At 45.3% G+C, this 18515-nt stretch overlaps 1 protein-coding gene across 2 annotated transcripts in view; it reads right to left on the bottom strand.

The window, feature by feature from the left end:
* LOC124721097 overlaps positions 1 to 18515 on the bottom strand; it is a 654343-nt gene that overhangs the window by 580977 nt on the left and 54851 nt on the right. For both annotated transcript variants that reach the window (XM_047245917.1, XM_047245918.1), the window contains exon 2: positions 12876 to 13063. In XM_047245917.1, coding sequence (XP_047101873.1) covers positions 12876 to 13063 — 188 coding nt within the window. The remainder of the gene's footprint in view (positions 1 to 12875; positions 13064 to 18515) is intronic.

The following is an 18515-nucleotide window of genomic DNA, read 5'->3' as shown; positions in this document are numbered from 1 at the left end:
GGACTCCTGATTACAAGAGCACAAGGTTGTAAATACAAAAGCACATAGGGGTAATACAGGAGTTGTTCTAATAATGAATAAAAAATAGGAGTAATTCTAATTCCAAAGAAAGCAGGTGCTGATAGGTATCAACATTACTGAACTATCGGTTTAATAAGTCATGGTCGCAAAATGAGCACACGAACTGTATACAGAAATATGGAAAATCTGGTAGAAACTGACCTCAGGGAAGATCATTAGTGGTTGCGGAGGAATGGAGGAACACGTGGGGCAATACTAACGCTTACGACATCTCTTAGAAGATAGACGTACAAAAAGCTGTGTACAGTTTTGACTGAAATACACTCATTGAAATTCTGAAAGTAGCAAGGATAAAATTCAGGAAACGAAAGGTTTTATGCGGTACAGCTAGTACAGAAACCAGATGGCAGCTATAACAATCGACTGCCATGAAATGGAAGTAATGGTTGAGAAGGAAGTGAGACAAAACTTTAGCCTACCCCGACTTTATTCAGTCTGTACATTGGATAAGCAGTAAAGAAAACCAAAGAAAAGCTTGAATTAGGAATTAAAGTTCAGAGAGAAGAAATAAAAACTTTGTGATTTGCCGACGACATTGTAATTCTGTCAGAGACAGCAAAGGACTTAGAAGAACATTTGAACGGAATGGACAGTTCTTGAATGGATGATATAAGATGAACACCAACAATAGCAAAACAAGGGTAATTCAATGTAGTCGAATTATATTAGACAAGGGTGAGACACTAAAAGCTGTAGATGAGTTTTGCGAAGAGAAGAAATTTGTTAACTTTGAATATACGCTGAAGCGCCAAACAAACTGGTATAGGCATGCGTATTGAAATACAGAGATATGTAAACAGGCAACGACTATATAAGTGAGTTTGAACGTGGTGTTATAGTTGGCGCACGAGCGATGGGACACAACATCTTCGACGTAGTGGTGAAGTGGGGATTTTCCCATACGATCTTTTCACGAGTGTACCGTGAATATCAGGACACCGGAGAAACATCGAGTCTCCGACATCGCTGCGGCCGGAAAAAGATCCTGCAAGAACAGGACCAACGACGACTGAAGAGAATCGTTCAACGTGACAGAAGTGCAACCCTTCAGCAAATTGCTGCAGATTTCAGTGCTGGGCCATGAACAAGTGTTAGCTTGCGAACCATTCAACGAAACATCATCGATATAGGCTTTCGGAGCCCAAGGCCCGCTAGTGTACCCTTGATGACTACACGACGCAAAGCTTTATGCCTCGCCTGGGCCTGTCAACACCGACATTGGACTGTTGATGATTGGAAACATGTTGCGTGGTCGGACAAGTCTCGTTTCAAATTGTATTAAGCGGATGGACGTCTACGGGTATGGAGACAACCTCATGAATCCATGGACAATGCATGTCAGTAGGGGACCGTTCAGGCTGGTGGAGTCTCTGTAACAGTGTGGGGCGTGTGCAGTTGGATTAGTATGTGACCTCTGATATGTCTAGATACAACTCTGGCTGGTGACACGTACGTAAGCATCCTGTCTGATCACCTACATCCATTCATGTCAATTGTGCATACCGACGGACTTGCGTAATTTCAGTAGGACAATGCGGCACATCAGACATCCAGAATTGCTACACAGAGGTTCCAGGAACACTCTTCTGAGTATAAATACTTCCCAGACATGAACATTATTGAGCATATCTGGGATGCCTTGCAACGTGCTGTTCTGAAGAGATCTTCACCCCCTCCTACTCATGGATTTATGAACAGCCGTGCAGGATGCATGGTGTCAGTTCCCTCCAGCACTACTTCAGACATTAGTAGAGTCCATGCCACGTCGTGTTGCGGTACTTCTGCGTGCTCACGGGAGCCCTACACGATAATAGACAGGTGTGCCACTTCCTTTGGCTCTTTAGTGTAAATTTAACAGTTAGGAAGCCCTTTCTGAAGGTGTATGTGTGGAGAGTTGCTTTGTACGGAAGTAAAACGTGGACAATAATCAGTTCGGGCTAGGAGAGAAGAGACACTTTTGAAATGCGGTGATACAGAAGTATGCTGAAGATAAGATGGGTAGACGAGGAAGTACTGAACAGAACTGGGGAGAAAAGAAATGTGTAGTAGAAGCTGACTACAAGAAGGGATCGGTAGATAGGACACATTCTGATTCATCAATGAATCATCAGTTTAGCTTGTGGATGGAAGTGTGTTTGTGTGTTGGGAGAGAGGGGGGGGGCGGAGGGGGGGGGGGGGAGAGCAATATCTGTAGAGGGTGATCAAGGATTGAATACAGTAAGCAAGTTCAAATGGATGTAAGTTCCAGTAGTTATGCAGAGATGAAGAGGCTTTCACAGGACAAACTAGTGGAGAGAGCTGGTAAGCGCCTTCAGACTTCTCGCATCGACGGTTCAAAAGAGATGAAAGGATGGAAGGTAACTTAGGTTTCAGCCTCCTGTCACCGACAGCGTCATTAGAGACCGAGCAGAAGACCAGTACAGTGAAGGATAGGGAATGAGGCTGTTAAAGGAAGCATCCTGGCATTGGTTTTAATTGGTATAGGAGAACCAAGGAAAACCTGCGGCACATGGAGTTGCATCCCAGTCGTCCAGGACGAGAGTCTTACGGCTACCACTGCTCCATCCTGTTTGGTAGCAGAGACGGCTGGCAACTGCAACTGGTGACCACGTGGTCCGCAGCTCGTGGTCGTGCGGTAGCGTTCTCGCTTCTCACGCCCAGGTTCCCGGGTTCGATTTTCTCTGCCTCGTGATGACTGGGTGCTGTGTGATGTCCTTAGGTTAGTTAGGTTTAAGTAGTTCTAAGTTCTAGGGGACTGATGACCATAGATGTTAAGTCCCATAGTGCTCATTGCCATTTTTTTTTTTTTTTTTTTTTTTTTTTTTGGTGACCACGTACTGGAATGGACGGAGGCTCAGCATGACGTTTCCACTGTGCCCAGGTGTCCTTATCACATACGTTAGGGTAGGTCCCTCACTATCTCCGACATCTCGACTTCTGACATTGTCAGGGCTGCGATGCCATATGCTAATCAGCGTGGTCTTCAGTTCAGATTAGCTCCTTTTTCATCGCTGTATATTTCTGGAATGACTTTCATGTCTACTTTATTAAACAGTACTTGTGAGATACCATAACCTTATTACATAATTATGTATGTCAAACTCGGTGTATGTCCCTCCCTGGTATTTCAGCTTCGCTCTTTGCTGTGCACGCTTTCACCATGCCTACTACCATTATTCGTGCACCGTATTACAATCTTCCTATGGGCATTATCATATACCTTGGAGCAATCTATAAAAGTTTCAAGAACGGGTCTGTTGTATTCCTAGTACTTCTCCCAGATTTACCATGTTGATAATATTTTATATAAACTTAATCCTCTCTGATATGGCAAAGGGCTTGGAAGATCAGTTGAACAGAATGGTTAGTGTCTTGGAAATAAGTTATTAGATAGAAAACAACAAAACTAAATCAAGGCAATGGAGTGCATTCTCATTAGTTCAGGTGGCGGTGAGGGAATTAGATCACAAATAAGCAACGAATTGTACCGGTAGTTGAAGAGTTTTGCTGTTTCTGTAGCAAGATAACTGATGTTCGTCGAAATAGAGTGGATGTAAAATGCAGACTGACCATAACAAGAAATGTAGTTCTGAAAAAGAGGAATATCTTAACATCTGACACAAATTTATACACTGACTCCTACATGAGGTAAAAATAACTCGCGGAAAATTTCTTCTTTGGGTCACGTGAAGTAAATTCAACTCATAGACATACTATCATTTAAAGCTTCGGGGTGGCGTGGAACCTGGCAGCAGCATACTGTGAATCTGTGCTACAGCGGATCGTGGCCCCAGTGACAAATCACGTTCGTGGCATACGGATTCCAGGAGCTCAAGAAAAGTTAAAGGTACCTTTAATTGTGAGCTATAAACAACGCACGAGACTCAGTCTTCTTCGACATTTCTTCATTTTGTTACTTAGTTATTATTTACTTTTATGTATACTCTGCCTTAGACAAAGACCAAAGAGTTACGCAAATTGGTCACAAACTCATATTCATACAGGCACCGTCAGAAAATGCAGAGACGCAGTGATATGTCGTAGTGGTTAGCACATTGGATTCGCATTCGGGAGGACGATGGTTCAAACCCGCGTCCGGCCATCCTGATTTAGGTTTTCCGTGATTTCCCTAAATCGCTTCTGGCAAATAATAGGATGGTTCCTTTGAAAGCGCACGGCCGACTTCCTTCCCCATCCTTCCCTAAACCGACGGGACTGATGACCTCTCTGTTTGGTCCCCTCCCACAAATCAATCAACCAATAGAAATGCAGAACTGTAAACTTGGGCGGCCGATGGATGAATGTGTGATGCAGCAGCGCAATGTCACAGTGCGGCTGACAAGGATAGTAAGCAGGAGACATGTCGATACCAGGGCATAAAGTCTGTACGAATTTCGTTCTGTGCACTTTGTTGGACAGTAACTATGCCTCGCAGACAGCCCAAGTGAACAACATACGCAGATTTGAGAGAGGACGTGTAATTGGGCCCAAAGAAGCCTGTTGGAGTAATCGGCAAATAGCTCGACATTTGAATAGGAGTAATGCCACTGTTCGAATGGGTGAACCGTGGCCAATCACAGCGTGAAGAAGGAAGCGGTTGACCCAGAGAGACGACAGAACGTGAGGACGGAGTAACGGCCAGAGAGGCACTCAGAGCCCCTGATTCATCTCTATCACTGATCCGACGTGCAACTGGTGTTTCAGTGATCACGAGGACCGATAACAGGTGACTTGCAAAAAGAGGCGTGAGCTCACTGCACTCGTTGCGCCTACTATCATTGACCTCTGTATACCGACAAACCCATTTACAGCGGTGTCGGGCACATTCAGGATGGAATCTCATTGGCTGCAGTAGAATTGTCTTCAGTGGTGAGTTCTGCTTTGAACGGAGCCCCAAGGACAGTGAAGACGCGTGGGAGGGTGGCGGGATAACTACATGGCTGTGGCTTCCTGTCATACGCCCACCAGGAGCGACGGTGTGGGGAGCCATTTCATTTTGCACTAGGACTACTTTGGTTGTCATCTGTGACACCCTTACAGCACAGCCGTACGTCGACGATATTCTACTCCCAATTTGGTTGCCCTTCACGGCAAGCCGCCCTAGGCTTACATTTTCGCAAGATAATGCCCTCCCGCACACAATGAGAGTTTCTACTGCTTGTCTTAGTGCTTTCCAAACCCGACCTTGGCCAGTAATGTACTCGGATCTCTCCCCAGTTGAGAACCTCTGGAGCATTATGCACAGGGCTCTCCAACTAGCTCGGGATTTTGACGACCTAACGCGTCATTTGGGCAGAAACTTGCCACAATATCCCTTAGGAGTACAGCCAACTACTCTGTCGATAAATGCCACCCGAATACCTGCTTACATAAGGGTCAGAGATGGACCAGTGATTTATTAAATTGCTCAATTTGTGAAGTTCTACCTCTTCAGTAAATCATCCACTTATTCTCAAATTGTAATCAGATGTTTGTGTGTACATGTACATCACGTATACCAGTTTCCTTCCCATTCGGATAAATCCTTCGTTGCACGTTGTTTTTCATTTTCCTTAGATTGTATCAGTTACACAGTACAATATGAATTACTTAGCAGTACAATTTCTATTTACGTTCTCTTGCTGACATTGTAAAGAAAATTAAACTAAAAATGTTACTCGGTAACGACGTTTTGTACCTCTAATACCTGTATGAGCTGTGCTTTGTGTAAAACCATTCTGCACGAAAATACGAGTCACAATTATTACATTTACATGCAGTTTTTTTTATCTAACTTGTTCACGTTCACACTTAATTCTTTCATAGCACTTGCGTACCTACGCCTGTCTGCTCCCGTGTTCACTTTCAGTTTCACTTGCAGACTCACCTGGTAAAAATTCATCCGAGTTAACATAAATAATGACGCATTAGATTCGTCACTCGCGTCCATCGCTTCGTCCAAAAGCTTCTGCAAATGCTTTTGTTCATCTTCATAACTTACGCGTGATATTTTCTTGCTCCTCACTATCAGAAGATTACAACGCCAACAATACGAAATGAAGACTGTGGCAACAACGAAGGATAGCTACAATGTGACTGTACACAAATTCTATTATGGAATGAAAGACTGGCAGGAGTATCAAGCGCTAATTATTAGCGACATAGTAAATGTCACCCCTGATGCACTTCCTCAGGAGCCATGTGGGTCACATATAACTCACACAACAAAATGTAATACAAGGTACGAAACTGAAATATTTGTTATCTTACTTACACACAAATATTTTGTTTAGCGCCAAATAAAGCAGAAAACAAAAAAACAAAAAAATACCGAAATAGCTCCAGCAGAGCAATGTTGTTACGTCGTAAGACAGCCACAACAGAAGACAGTCGCTGCAAGCTGCATCGACAAATGAGTGACTCGAGCGTAGCCACGCCCAGAAACGTTTCACTACGCTGCTGTTCTTCTACATATGGCCGAGCACAGTACCACTCAGCTCTGTCTGCAACCATCGACTAAGACGACGTCATAGTCTTCTGGTAGGCCAGCTGTGTGATAATCGTATTAGGCAGAACTCTTAAGTGAGAGTTACTGTTAAATGTACGCTGAGTGAGAAACTTCTGTTTTGCCCATATCAAGTGATGCGTTAATGTTCAGAGACAGTTGTAAATATTCATGACATTCTTGTGGGAATGTATTGTACAAAAGTTAAATAATTCTTCTTATCTATATTATAATATAGTGAACTAATATTTTATGTGTTATAGTATCACTCGGCCGCCTGCCGGAGAAAAGTAAAGAACCTACCAATGCGCTAGAGAGTGTACTTGTACAACACGAAGTGTCTTCTGAAAGTGTTTCTTTGGATTATAATCTTATTTGATAGTGAAAAGTGGACGATAAGCTGTGTAAACAAAGAGAGAATGGAAACTTTCTAGAATGGAAGTTTTCTAAATGTGATTCTACAGAAGAATATTGAGGATTAGATGGGTAGAACGAATAGTTAACGAAGGCGTACCGAACTGAATTGGGGAGATAAGACCATAATGGGGCAACTTGACTAAAAATAGTGATCGGGTGGTACAATTCACCCTCAGATATCAAGGAATACTCGAAACTTCCTATTAGATTAAAACTGTGTGCCGGAACGAGACTCGAACTTGAGAACACTGCCTTTCGTATGGAAGAGCTTTGCTGACTTTTTTTTAAATAAACGCCTACTATATGAGCAAAATGTTGCAGGTAATGAGAAAACAAATAAAAATCTCTATTGTTTGAAAGTAAAAGACGACGTTCTTCAAAAATAAACAATATTTCTTGAAAACGTAAATAAGTATACTTTCTCAACACTACTTATTTTTGTTTTCTTAACGTAAATAAGTATGCTTTCTCAATATCACTTTTTTTTGTTTTTTAACGTAAACAAGTATACTTTCTCAACTTCACCAACATCACTATCTTCTCTTTTTTTTCCATGCTCCACTTTGTCGCGTCGTCAGAACAACGTCAATTCTATCATTGGAAGGGTAGCGTGGGATCGTCCAGTCTTGGCTGGCGGTTTGGCGAAAATACTCTGTGAATAGTTCGCGGAAGTGGCCCGACAGTTTCGATGTCGGCGAAGGGTGTGGTGGGTGTACTTGAAGACGTGTCCAGAAGTCCGGTGGATATCGTCCCAGAAGAGGTGGTTGATGGCCATGCCACTGATCCATGTGACGACGTGCAACTTAGGCTATGAAAAGTAGGTCGAGTGGGGATATTTCAGCATGGTCGGAGAGACGTGACGTCGGGGTACTCAAAGATAGAAAGCCACAATCTTCTGTACAAGGCTCCAGACAGCTGCTGCTGCCCCACAGTTAAAATGGTGTAAATCTGTATCTTCGACATTGTACTTGAGGCACAGGGGTGAGTCCACCAGCGCAAAGCAATGCAGTTTCTGTCTTGCAGTATATTTGCCGTTGACGAGAAGGTACCACGTCGCGGTGGTGTCAGTGGTGTGGTACGGTTGATGGATCGCTTTCCAAACTGTAGGCCATGAAACATGGGGGAGACGTGCTTCGACGTGGTTTCGGGGTAGATACGATCGGAGCAGTGTTGCAGTAGCGCCCGAAAATTGATCGCCGACGTGCGACGAATGTCTCGCGTGTACACTAATCCGAGACAACGGAAGGTGTTTCACTGTAACGGCTAATTCATTGCATCATAGCTTGTACGTTGGCCGCTGAACGTGCAATAAGGGTCTAGGCTCGGTGGCGGAACACGTGCTCCCAGAGTGGAATACCCGTCAACTGTCGCCGCAGTCCGCAGATGAGTGGTTCCTTCGCAGTGGCATAAAGCACCGTCGACAGTGGGCAACCGTGCCATACTGAGCGTTCGATTCGTATGGGTTCTGCAAGTCTGCCGTTGACGAGAAGCGTGGACGTTGCCCCTCAAAGGAGCCACATAATCACCTGTGTGAACGTCAGGGGAATCGCCATCCGGTCCATCACTGCATTGAGGAACGCACGATTGACACAACCAAATGGTTGATTGAAGTCGATGGAGATTAAAGCGACTGGTAGTCGCAAGTGTGTTGCCACAGCGATCACATATCGGTATTCGTTGAGGGCAATCTGTCTATTATTTTCACCATCCCAGGATGTTTGTTCGTGGGAAATAATTTCTCGTAATACATATTTGAATCGCACAGTTAGAAGGCGTGTGAAAATCTTGAAATCGGAATTGAGTAACGTAATCGGCCAATATCTATCGGGTCGTGTTCCTCCTGCAGGTTTCGGGATTGGTATGAGTAAGCCTTCCACGAATGTTGGTGGCCGCAGTACCGCGCCAGACAAAAGTTCCCAGTATATGTCTGTCCATCGCGGCAAAATCAAATCTTGGAAGGTTCTGTAAAATTCGAGCAGTAAAACATCCAGACCGGGAGACCAGTTCAGTGATCATTTGGTCAAGGACATCATCGGTGCTTACTTCCGCAATGAGGCAGTTGCTGCCACGGTGTCCAGTGTACAATGGTTCTTCTGGGCAACCTCAGAAACAGCCTCTGCACTGGCCGATACTTCTTGGTAGGGAAGTCTGTAGTGCAAGGCGTCGTCCATCAGGTAGGTCTAAAGTTGACATAAGGGCCTGTCGGTCTTGGCATACATTTTGAACAATATGATGCATAGAAGGTTCTTCATCGTTAATCCCGTCTCAGCAGCGTGCTCGTACAATGGCTCCTTCCAGACGGTGCCTGGTCACGGTTAAAATTTTTGCCTTGGTGCGCTGAGCTTCTTTTAGCCAGTCCACGCACTGGGGACGGTCCATGAGCACGTGTAGAGTGCTACAGTAGAAATCTGTTGTGTGGTGATTCCACCTGGCTTTGGATCTGTCATAATGCGTCAAGGTGCTTCGGATGGCCGGTTTGGCACTCCGTAACCACCACTGCAGTGTGATCTCGTAACGAATGATGCGTTTAAGACAAGTGTGCCATGTTGTCGACATTCAGGGTCCCACAGTAGCGTGAAATTGAGTTTCCAAGGGCCTGCTCAAAAATGGTTCAAATGGCTCTGAGCACTATGGGACTAAACATCTGAGGTCATCAGTTCCCTAGAAATTAGAACTACTTAAACCTAACTAACCTAAGGACATGTGCGTATGCTGCGGGCAGTCGCCGTGTACCATTCTCAAAGTGTCGATTAGACGAAAGCGCAAAGTTCTGTAAATGTGGTGAAATGTGGATATCGGTCTATAAGCTCGAGAACACATTTGAAATCTCTAGCCACGATGAGGTGATTGCATCTGCCAAGGAACAAAGGCGTGATGTCTTCTGCGTAGAAGTAGGAGCGATCCCTCCGTTTATCTGCCTTGAAGCGGGAGTTGAGATTTATGATTCTGATTCTCTCAACTGTTATGGCCACCCCTCGCAGCCGCTGAAAGATACGCGACATCATAAACTGCAATCCCTTCTCGGATGAGGATGGCTGCACATATGTGTTGCATAGCCTTGAGGGCGGCGTACGTCTCGTACCCATAAGACCTGGACCAAGTTGCTGTCCTCAGTTCTTGTAGTAGGCCGATGTCGATGTCCGCTGCTCTTTGCGTGTCGCGGAGCAGTTGAAGTTTAACGTGGAAGCCGATGTTAGTGGTGTTGGTGGTAGGTATTGGTGTGGGAGCCATGCTGTTGATACGCTCGTAGCTGGTGAAGGTTGCCGTGGTGGATTGTGGAAGTCCATATTGGTCACAGGAGTCGTCGTAGAAACACTCCTATTTTTAGTGTCGGTTTAACGGAGCAACAGATCTCATTTCCGCATTGGGTGGAGGTGGTAAGTCCCCCTCATCCGCCCACGAAAACGGTCCGTCAGTTTCAATATTATTGGGAGGTGGCAGTGCTGGCCGAGTCGGCTCAATTGCTTCGGCGACGACGGGCGTGGTATGTTCCGTGGCTTCTGGGCGCAGGTCTTACTCACGATCTCTGTTTGACGGCTCACCGTCTTGTGGAGGACGTGTCTCTATGGCAGCGAGCGGAAAAAGAGCTATAGAGTATGCCTTCAGATTTATGAGCCACCTCTTTGTCCTGCGGAGGTGGTTCAGTGACCGATTCTGATATCTTGCGGCGTTTTTTTCGTCGTTTAGGCGACTTTTGCTTCCAGCAATGTGTAGCAGTGTCTGAGGAAGGAAGAGATTCACGTCGTTCCGGTACAAAAGCCGCAGGTGCTATGATGCGGTCTTCAGTCTCCATAAGACTCTCGCTGGTATCCTTGAGATTCTAGCGTGGGTGTGTTCCGTTGTTTGCGGGTGGCACCGCCGGTGGCAAGCTGCTGTGACACGTCTAGGTGTATCGGTCCTGAGAGACACTCACGAACTGCGTTTTGAGAGGGCTGGACGTGCAGTGTCGCCGCATAGGTGAAGGACGGTTGCAGTTAAGTCGGTATTCGTATCGTCATTTCGTAGTTGTGTGATGCGGGGTTGCAGGCATTCATTACGGACGTGCCCTTCTGTGCCACAATCGAAACATGTTCGAGGTTGTCCGTTGTAAATTACCACTGCACGGCAGCCGCCTACAGAAATGTAAGATGGGACGTGCCGTTTAAGATCTACTCGGACTTGTTTCACACCATTAAGCACCGGATACGTCGTGAACTGTGCCCTTGTCTCGGCTACATGACTGCGAACTTTTCTGTGCGGGCTTAGCGCCGCGATGACTTCATCTTCATTCACCTCGAAAGGCAGTTGGAATACACGGATCGTTCGAAGGCCAAGTCCTTGGTGGTCCACATCCACAGGCCGGACGTTGCCATCGGAGTGTCGAAATTTTAGTGCACGTCGCTTCCGTCGAATAATCTCGTTGCAGGCAGCGTCGAGAGTTATCTTAACATAAACGAGGCAGCTAATGATCGATAGGTGTCGTCATGGGGATCTTCTATTTTCGCGTAGGAAGCTTTCGACTGTCAGTGCTTTGGGTCGTGAGTATTCATTTGAAAAGGTCAAGTTGAGAGTGTTATTCGTGCAAGAATTGGCCATTATAATTTGTTCGACTGAGAAGCGCGAAGACGAGGAAGTAAAGGAACACTCCGCGCGTGGACGGCGAAGCGCGGCTCGCACTGCTGCCCTGCAGACCGTGCTCCCTGAGCTACTCACGCCCAGCCCTTGCAGCTATAGTTCCGTTACTGCCTCGTCTCCTACCTTCGAAACTTCACACAAGTTCTCCTGTGAAACTTGCAGGACTAGGACTCCTGCAAGAAAGGTCATTACACAGACACGGTTTAGCCACAGCTTGCAGGATGTTTGGAGAATGAAATTTTCACTCTGCACCTTAGTCTGCGCTGATAAGAAACTTTAAAACTGTTTGCAAGTCGGAGACTCAAACTCAGGACCTTTGCCTTTCTTGGGCAAGTATCTACCGACTGAGCTACCCATGCACGACTCAGGGGCCGTTCTCATAGCTTTACTTCCGTCAGTACCTCGTCTCCGAACTTCACAGAAGTACTCCTGGGCATAGCTACAAACTGGGGGATGTTTGTAGAATGAAATTTTACCTCAGCAGCAGAGTGTGCGTTGATATGAAACTTTAAAACTGCGAGCCGGACCGAGACTCGAACTTGGAACCTTCATCTTTCGCTGTCCAGTGTTCTACCGACTGAGCAACCCAAGAACGAGTTACGGCCTCTCCTCACACCTTAATTCGTCCAGTACCGTACCTCGTCTCCTACAATGCAAACTTCACAGAAGTTCTCCTACGAAACTTGCAGGAGTAGCACTTCTGGAAGAAAGGATAGAGTGGATACATGGCTTAGCCGCAGCCTGGGGGATGTTTCCAGAATGAAATTTCATTCTGCAGTGGAGCGTGCACTGATATGAAACTTCGGGGCAGATTAAAAGTGTGTGCCGGATCGACACTCAACGTCCTGGCAGTTTCATATCAGTGGACACTCCACTGCATAGTGAAGATTTATATTCTGGAAGGAATAGTCGACTTGGCTATCGAGGGAAGTTTGTGGCGTGAAAATTGTAGAAGGAGGTTTCGCTACAGCAAGCAGCATCACGTGCATGCAGCTACCAGAGATGAAGAGAATTGTACGGGACAGATTAGCTTTGTGAGCTGCATCAATCCAGTGGTTGGACTGGAGACAACAACAACAATTTATCTTCCTGTAAGGAACCTCGCCTGATAATTTTAAAGTATCTTCCTCAGTTTATCAAACAAAATTAGTGTAGGACATTTAGCAGCAAAATCACTTCATAAATTGAAATTTTGTACAGTTACCAGCTATGACTAAAGACAAGTACAACTCTTAAAATCATATTATTGTTTTACTGTAGAAGGTAAATAATTATTTACCTGTAACAATGCTTCAGTTCCATTAGACTGAACGTCGAGATCGCAGTTCAGATCCCAAGATGAGGCACTGTGTGTTGGCTTATTGACGCTAGTCTGGACAACAGCCTTATACTGATATGTGTAAGCTTCATTCTCGAGGAAGAGGCCACGTGTGGGAGCAGTTGCAGTGAGCAGCGTCCAGAGCAAAGCTGTGCAAAGAAATATTTGCTTATAACTTTATCACGTTTGTGGTCTATAATTCAAAAAAATGTTCAAATGTGTGTGAAATCTTATGGGACTTAACTACTAAGGTCATCAGTCCCTAAGCTTACCCACTACTTAAACTAAATTATCCTACGGACAAACACACACACCCGTGCCCGAGTGAGGACTAGAACCTCCACCGGGACCAGCCGCACAGTCTATGACTGCAGCGCCTAAGACCGCTCGGCAAATCCTGCGCGGCGCTGCTCTATAATTATTTAGTCGCAAATGTCAATGTAAAAGTGTACCTGCAGATAATACGAGGATGACAAAATTCTTAAAGCTTTTTAAATAAAACAAAAGTTAGTAACATTCTACATATTTATTATTCATGTCTACGTATTTTCAGGCCTCTGCCACTAGAGCGCTCCGAACTGTGGGGTGTAACATAACGTAACTACAGGGTGACAATTATTGAACTATATCAAAGAAAACGCAAATTAGTTATGTGCATACACTTCATTCAACATGTAAATGTCACCACAGATATTAGGATTTAGGTTATGACATGCTCAATATGCTTGCCATCATTGGCGATGATGAGGTGCAGACGAATAGCGAAATTCTGCATGTACGAAGTTTCGGAACATCGATGCTGCCGATGACCTCCTGAATGGCTCTTTTCTTCTCACCAGTGGTTTTGGGGTTATTGCTGTACACCTTGTCTTTCATGTTCCGGCGTAAAGTGAAGCGCCGGCACGACGAGCGAGAACGTTAGAACAGAGAGGGCTGTGAGACGACGTCAGCCAATAGTACGCTGACCGACCCTTCTCTAGGAAGACAACGAGACAGCAGCGCCGTCTACACGAAGAGGACAGAAGCCTGGCCGCGGACCAGTTGAAGACGAGCCGTTCTATGAACACAACAGCAGTAATTGAGGAACTATGTTGTTTCGCATGTATTACGAATTGTATATACTGAAGAGTCTTCTTATTTGTCTGCCTCCCATTGCTTGCGGCACTTCTGTATGACAATAAGTATTGTAATCATTTCCTTTTGTAATAAAAATTCATTAATACGAGTTTCTCGAATTGTTAGTTAGCGATCCGAGATTGCGGGTTTCCTAGGCACCTTACATTAGACGAGTGGGCAGGACACAACATATAATACAGCCCCACAAAAAGAAGTCGCATGTGTTCAGATTCGGAGAATATGGCGGCCAATCGAAGCCCGTGCCAGTGGCCTCTGGGTACCCCAGAGCCAGAATACGGTCCCCAAAGTGCTTCTCCAGGACATAAAACACTCTCCTGCTTCGATGGGATCGAGCTCCGTCTTGCATCAACCACATCTTGTCGAAATCAGGGTCACTTTGGATAATGGGGATGAAATCATCTTCCAAAACCCTCACGTACCGTTCGGTAGTTACCGTGCCATCAACGAATATCGCACCGATTATTCCGTGACTGGACATTGCACACCACACAGTCACCCATTAAGGGTGAAGAGACTTCTCGATTGCGAAATGCGGATTCCAGGGCCCCCAAATGCGCCAGTTTTGCTTATCGACGAACCCATCCAAATGAAAGTGGGCCTCAACAATAAGGGGCGTGCACATGCGCATACTAATTCCCATCAGGCCCCGCGGCCACCCGTGCAGTTTGTATGTCCTAACGCAAACCGTTCAGAAGTTATCACAATTTTACTTCATACAGGTCAATAATAATTACCCTGTATCTGCGCGTAAGAAACAGCTTGTTGTAATCGAGTTTCGAATTCGAAGAGTTCGTCCAAACATGGTACACCCTCTCCTTCAGCACGACAACGCAAGACCACACGTGAGCACTGCAACATCCGCAGCAGTGCGACGTCATCGGTCATTCTTCATACAATCCCAACACGACTCCATTCGATTTTCATCTGTTTCCAAAACGTAACGAACACCTTCGAGGACTTCACTTTCATAGTGACGAAGTGGTGTAAGCAAAGGTGAGGTTGTGGCTCCATCAAAGCAGTCAAAATCTGCGCTGTGACTGTTCACTCGCTGGGAGAAATGTGTTCATCGCCAGGGTGACTATGTTGAGAAATAAATATGTGGACACGAAGAATGAAGATTTATAATGTTAATAACGTTTGTTTTATTCAAAAATCTTTAAGAGCTTTCGCATTAAAAAATCAGTGAGATTACTTTTCAGCATGGCCTCGTATAAGGGGCAGTCAAATGAGAATGAAAGAGAAGGAAAAAAGTAAGTAAACTGTTCATTATTTCGAAAGTAATCGCCGTAACTGTTGATACATTTATCCTACTGTGAGGCAAGAAGGTCAGTGCCTTCACGGAAAAACGTTTGAGGTCGCCTACGGAACCATAATTGTACCCCGGCGTCCACTTCTTCGCCCAAAGCAATTCGGCGGCCACGAATGTCTTTCTTCATGGCTCCAAAAATATGGAAATCGCGTGGACTGTGTGGAGGATGTCTAAGGGCTTCCCTGCGAAACTTCTGCAGCGTAGTCGTAACAACCAACCATGTATTCCCACCCAGGTTTACTGGGAGGCTCTTCTACATCCTCCACACAGTCCCTGTCTCTCCCCATCCGATTCCCATATTTTTGCAATCCTGGAGAAAGAGTTTCAAGGCCGACGATTTTCTCTGCACTAAGGGGTGCACGCCTGGATACAGTAATAGTTTGCTTTTCAACCGCAAACATTTTTCCATGAAGGCATTGGCAGTCCTGTCGACACAGTGAGATAAATGTATTAACAGCTACAGCGATCACTTTTGAAATAATACACTGTTCACTTACTTCTTAGGGACCACTTCATTGTCTGTCTGCCTGACCGTTTGACTGTTCAGACACCTTTTTCTAAGGAACGACCAAACGTATGAAGTTGAACTTTATTTTACATTATATGGTCTATGATCCCTCGGGAATATCAAAAGTTTTAGCTTCTACGTTAATGCAGTGAAAAGATACGGCGATTTATGTCACATATTTTGATACTCGCAAACTCTCATCAATAGCTATAGAGTACCTCCCATCGACCTAGAATCATGAAATTTCGCAAGTGGCAAGGTTTCACAGTACATGAAAGGAGAAAAAAATGCGAAAGTTGGTAATTTGCAATTTTATCACGGGAAGGGGAGCAGGGGAGCAGGGGGACGGCCGCTCTGCCCTCCGACACCGCCTGACCTGCTGACGGCGTTCCCATCTCCCTTGTTAATCATTCGAAAAGCTATCCTGTTTAGCTCAGAGTGGCTAATGGATGCTATTCATCTGGTAATCTGATGCACCTGTCTAGAGGCTTTCCCAATGTTCCCCTTGTAACGGGACATCCTCCTCTAGCATTACTTTTCCTCAGAAGTAGTTGTCGATACCAGTATTGTTTTTCGAATTTTGGACAGGTCAATATTATTTCAGTTGCTTTTCTGAAAACTTTCATATAATTTTATACACAGTACGTTATATTTCAAGCTAAAATTTATGAAAAGGAATTACTTTATAAAATATTTTAGTTACGATACTATAATCGATAAGTACTAGATCTGAATGTACAATTAAAAATATTTTTGTACAAACATTTGAAATTACGAGTTATTGGCACACTTAAAATTTCTATTATCAATTATGCAATACTGTACTGTCTACTGCCAGCCGGTGTGGCCGAGCGGTTCTAGGCGCTACAATATGGAACCGCGCGACCGCTACGATCGCAGGTTCGAATCCTGCCGTGGGCATGGATGTGTTTGATGTCCTTAGGTTAGTTAGGTTTAAGTGGTTCTAAGTTCTAGGGGACTGATGACCTCCGAAGTTAAGTCCCATAGTGCTCAGAGCCATTTGAACCAATTTTGTACTGTTTACTATGTTTACTTCTTGGTTCATTTATGAAACAATAATCGAAATTGATAATGTAACGAAAACTAGTAGGAATTCATTTGTTATGAAAAATTATAAACCATTTGGAAAATTATTATTTCCGCAGAGTGAGGGTGTCGTAAGCTTGCCTCTGATGTGATCGGACGTATTTCTGTACACTACTGGCCATTAAAATTGCTACACCAAGAAGAAATGCAGATGATAAACGGGTATTCATTGGACAAATATATTATACTAGAACTGACATGTGATTACATTTTCATGCAATTTGGGTGCATAGATCCTGAGAATCAGTACCCAGAACAACCACCTCTGGCTGTAATAACGGACTTGATACGCCTGGCCATTGAGTCAGAGCTTGGATGGCGTGTACGCGTACAGCTGCCCATACAGCTTCAACACGATACCACGATTCACCAAGAGTAGTGACTGGCGTACTGTGACGAGCCACTTGCTCGGCCACCATTGACCAGACGTTTTTGGTGAGAGATCTGGAGAATGTGCTGGCCAGGGCAGCAGTCGAACATTTTCTGTATCCAGAAAGGCCCGTACAGGACCTGCAACATGCGGTCGTGCATTATCCTGTTGAAATGTAGGATTTCGCAGTGGTCGAATGAAGGGTAGAGCTGCGGGTCGTAACACATCTGAAATATAACTTCCGCTGTTCAAAGTGCCGTCAATGCGAACAAGAGGTGACCGAGATGTGTAACCAATGGCACCCCATACCTTCACGCCGGGTGATACGCCAGTATGGCGAGGTGAGTACACGCTTCCAAAGTGCATTCACCGCGATGTCGCCACACACGGATGCGACCATCATCATGCTGTAAACAGAACCTGGGTTCATCCGAAAAAATGACGTTTTGCCATTCGTGCTCCCAGGTTCGTCGCTGAGTACACCATCACAGGCACTCCTCTCTGTGATGCAGCGTCAAGGGTAACCGCAGCCATGGTCTCCGAGCTGATAGTCCATGCTGCTGCAAACGTCCTCGAACTGTTCGTGCAGATGGTTGTTGTCTTGCAAACGTCCCCATCTGTTGACTCAGGGATCGAGACGTGGCTGCACGATCCGTTACAGCCATGCGGATAAGGTGCCCGTCATCTCGACTGCTAGTGATACGAGGCCGTTGGGATCCAGCACGGCGTTCCGTATTACCCTCCTGAACCCACCGATTCCATATTCTGCTAACAGTCATTGGATCTCGACCAACGCGAGCAGCAATGTCGCGATACGATAAACCGCAATCGCGATAGGCTACAATCCGACCTTTATCAAAGTCGGAAACGTGATGGTACGCATTTCTCCTCCTTACACGAAGCATCACAACAACGTTTCACCAGGCAACGCCGGTCAACTGCTGTTTGTGTATGAGAAATTGGTTGGAAACTTTCCTCATGTCAGCACGTTGTAGGTGTCGCTACCGGCGCCAACCTTGTGTGAATGCTCTGAAAAGCTAATAATTTGCATATCACAGCATCTTCTTCCTGTCGGTTAAATTTCGCGTCTGTAGCACGTAATCTTCGCGGTGTAGCGGCTTTAATGACCAGTAGTGTATAATAGGTTGTTGTTGTGGTCTTCAGTCCTGA

This window comes from Schistocerca piceifrons, chromosome X (assembly GCF_021461385.2).
Source record: "Schistocerca piceifrons isolate TAMUIC-IGC-003096 chromosome X, iqSchPice1.1, whole genome shotgun sequence".
Taxonomy (NCBI): Eukaryota; Metazoa; Arthropoda; class Insecta; order Orthoptera; family Acrididae; genus Schistocerca; species Schistocerca piceifrons.
This window is presented reverse-complemented; position numbering and strand designations above follow the sequence as displayed.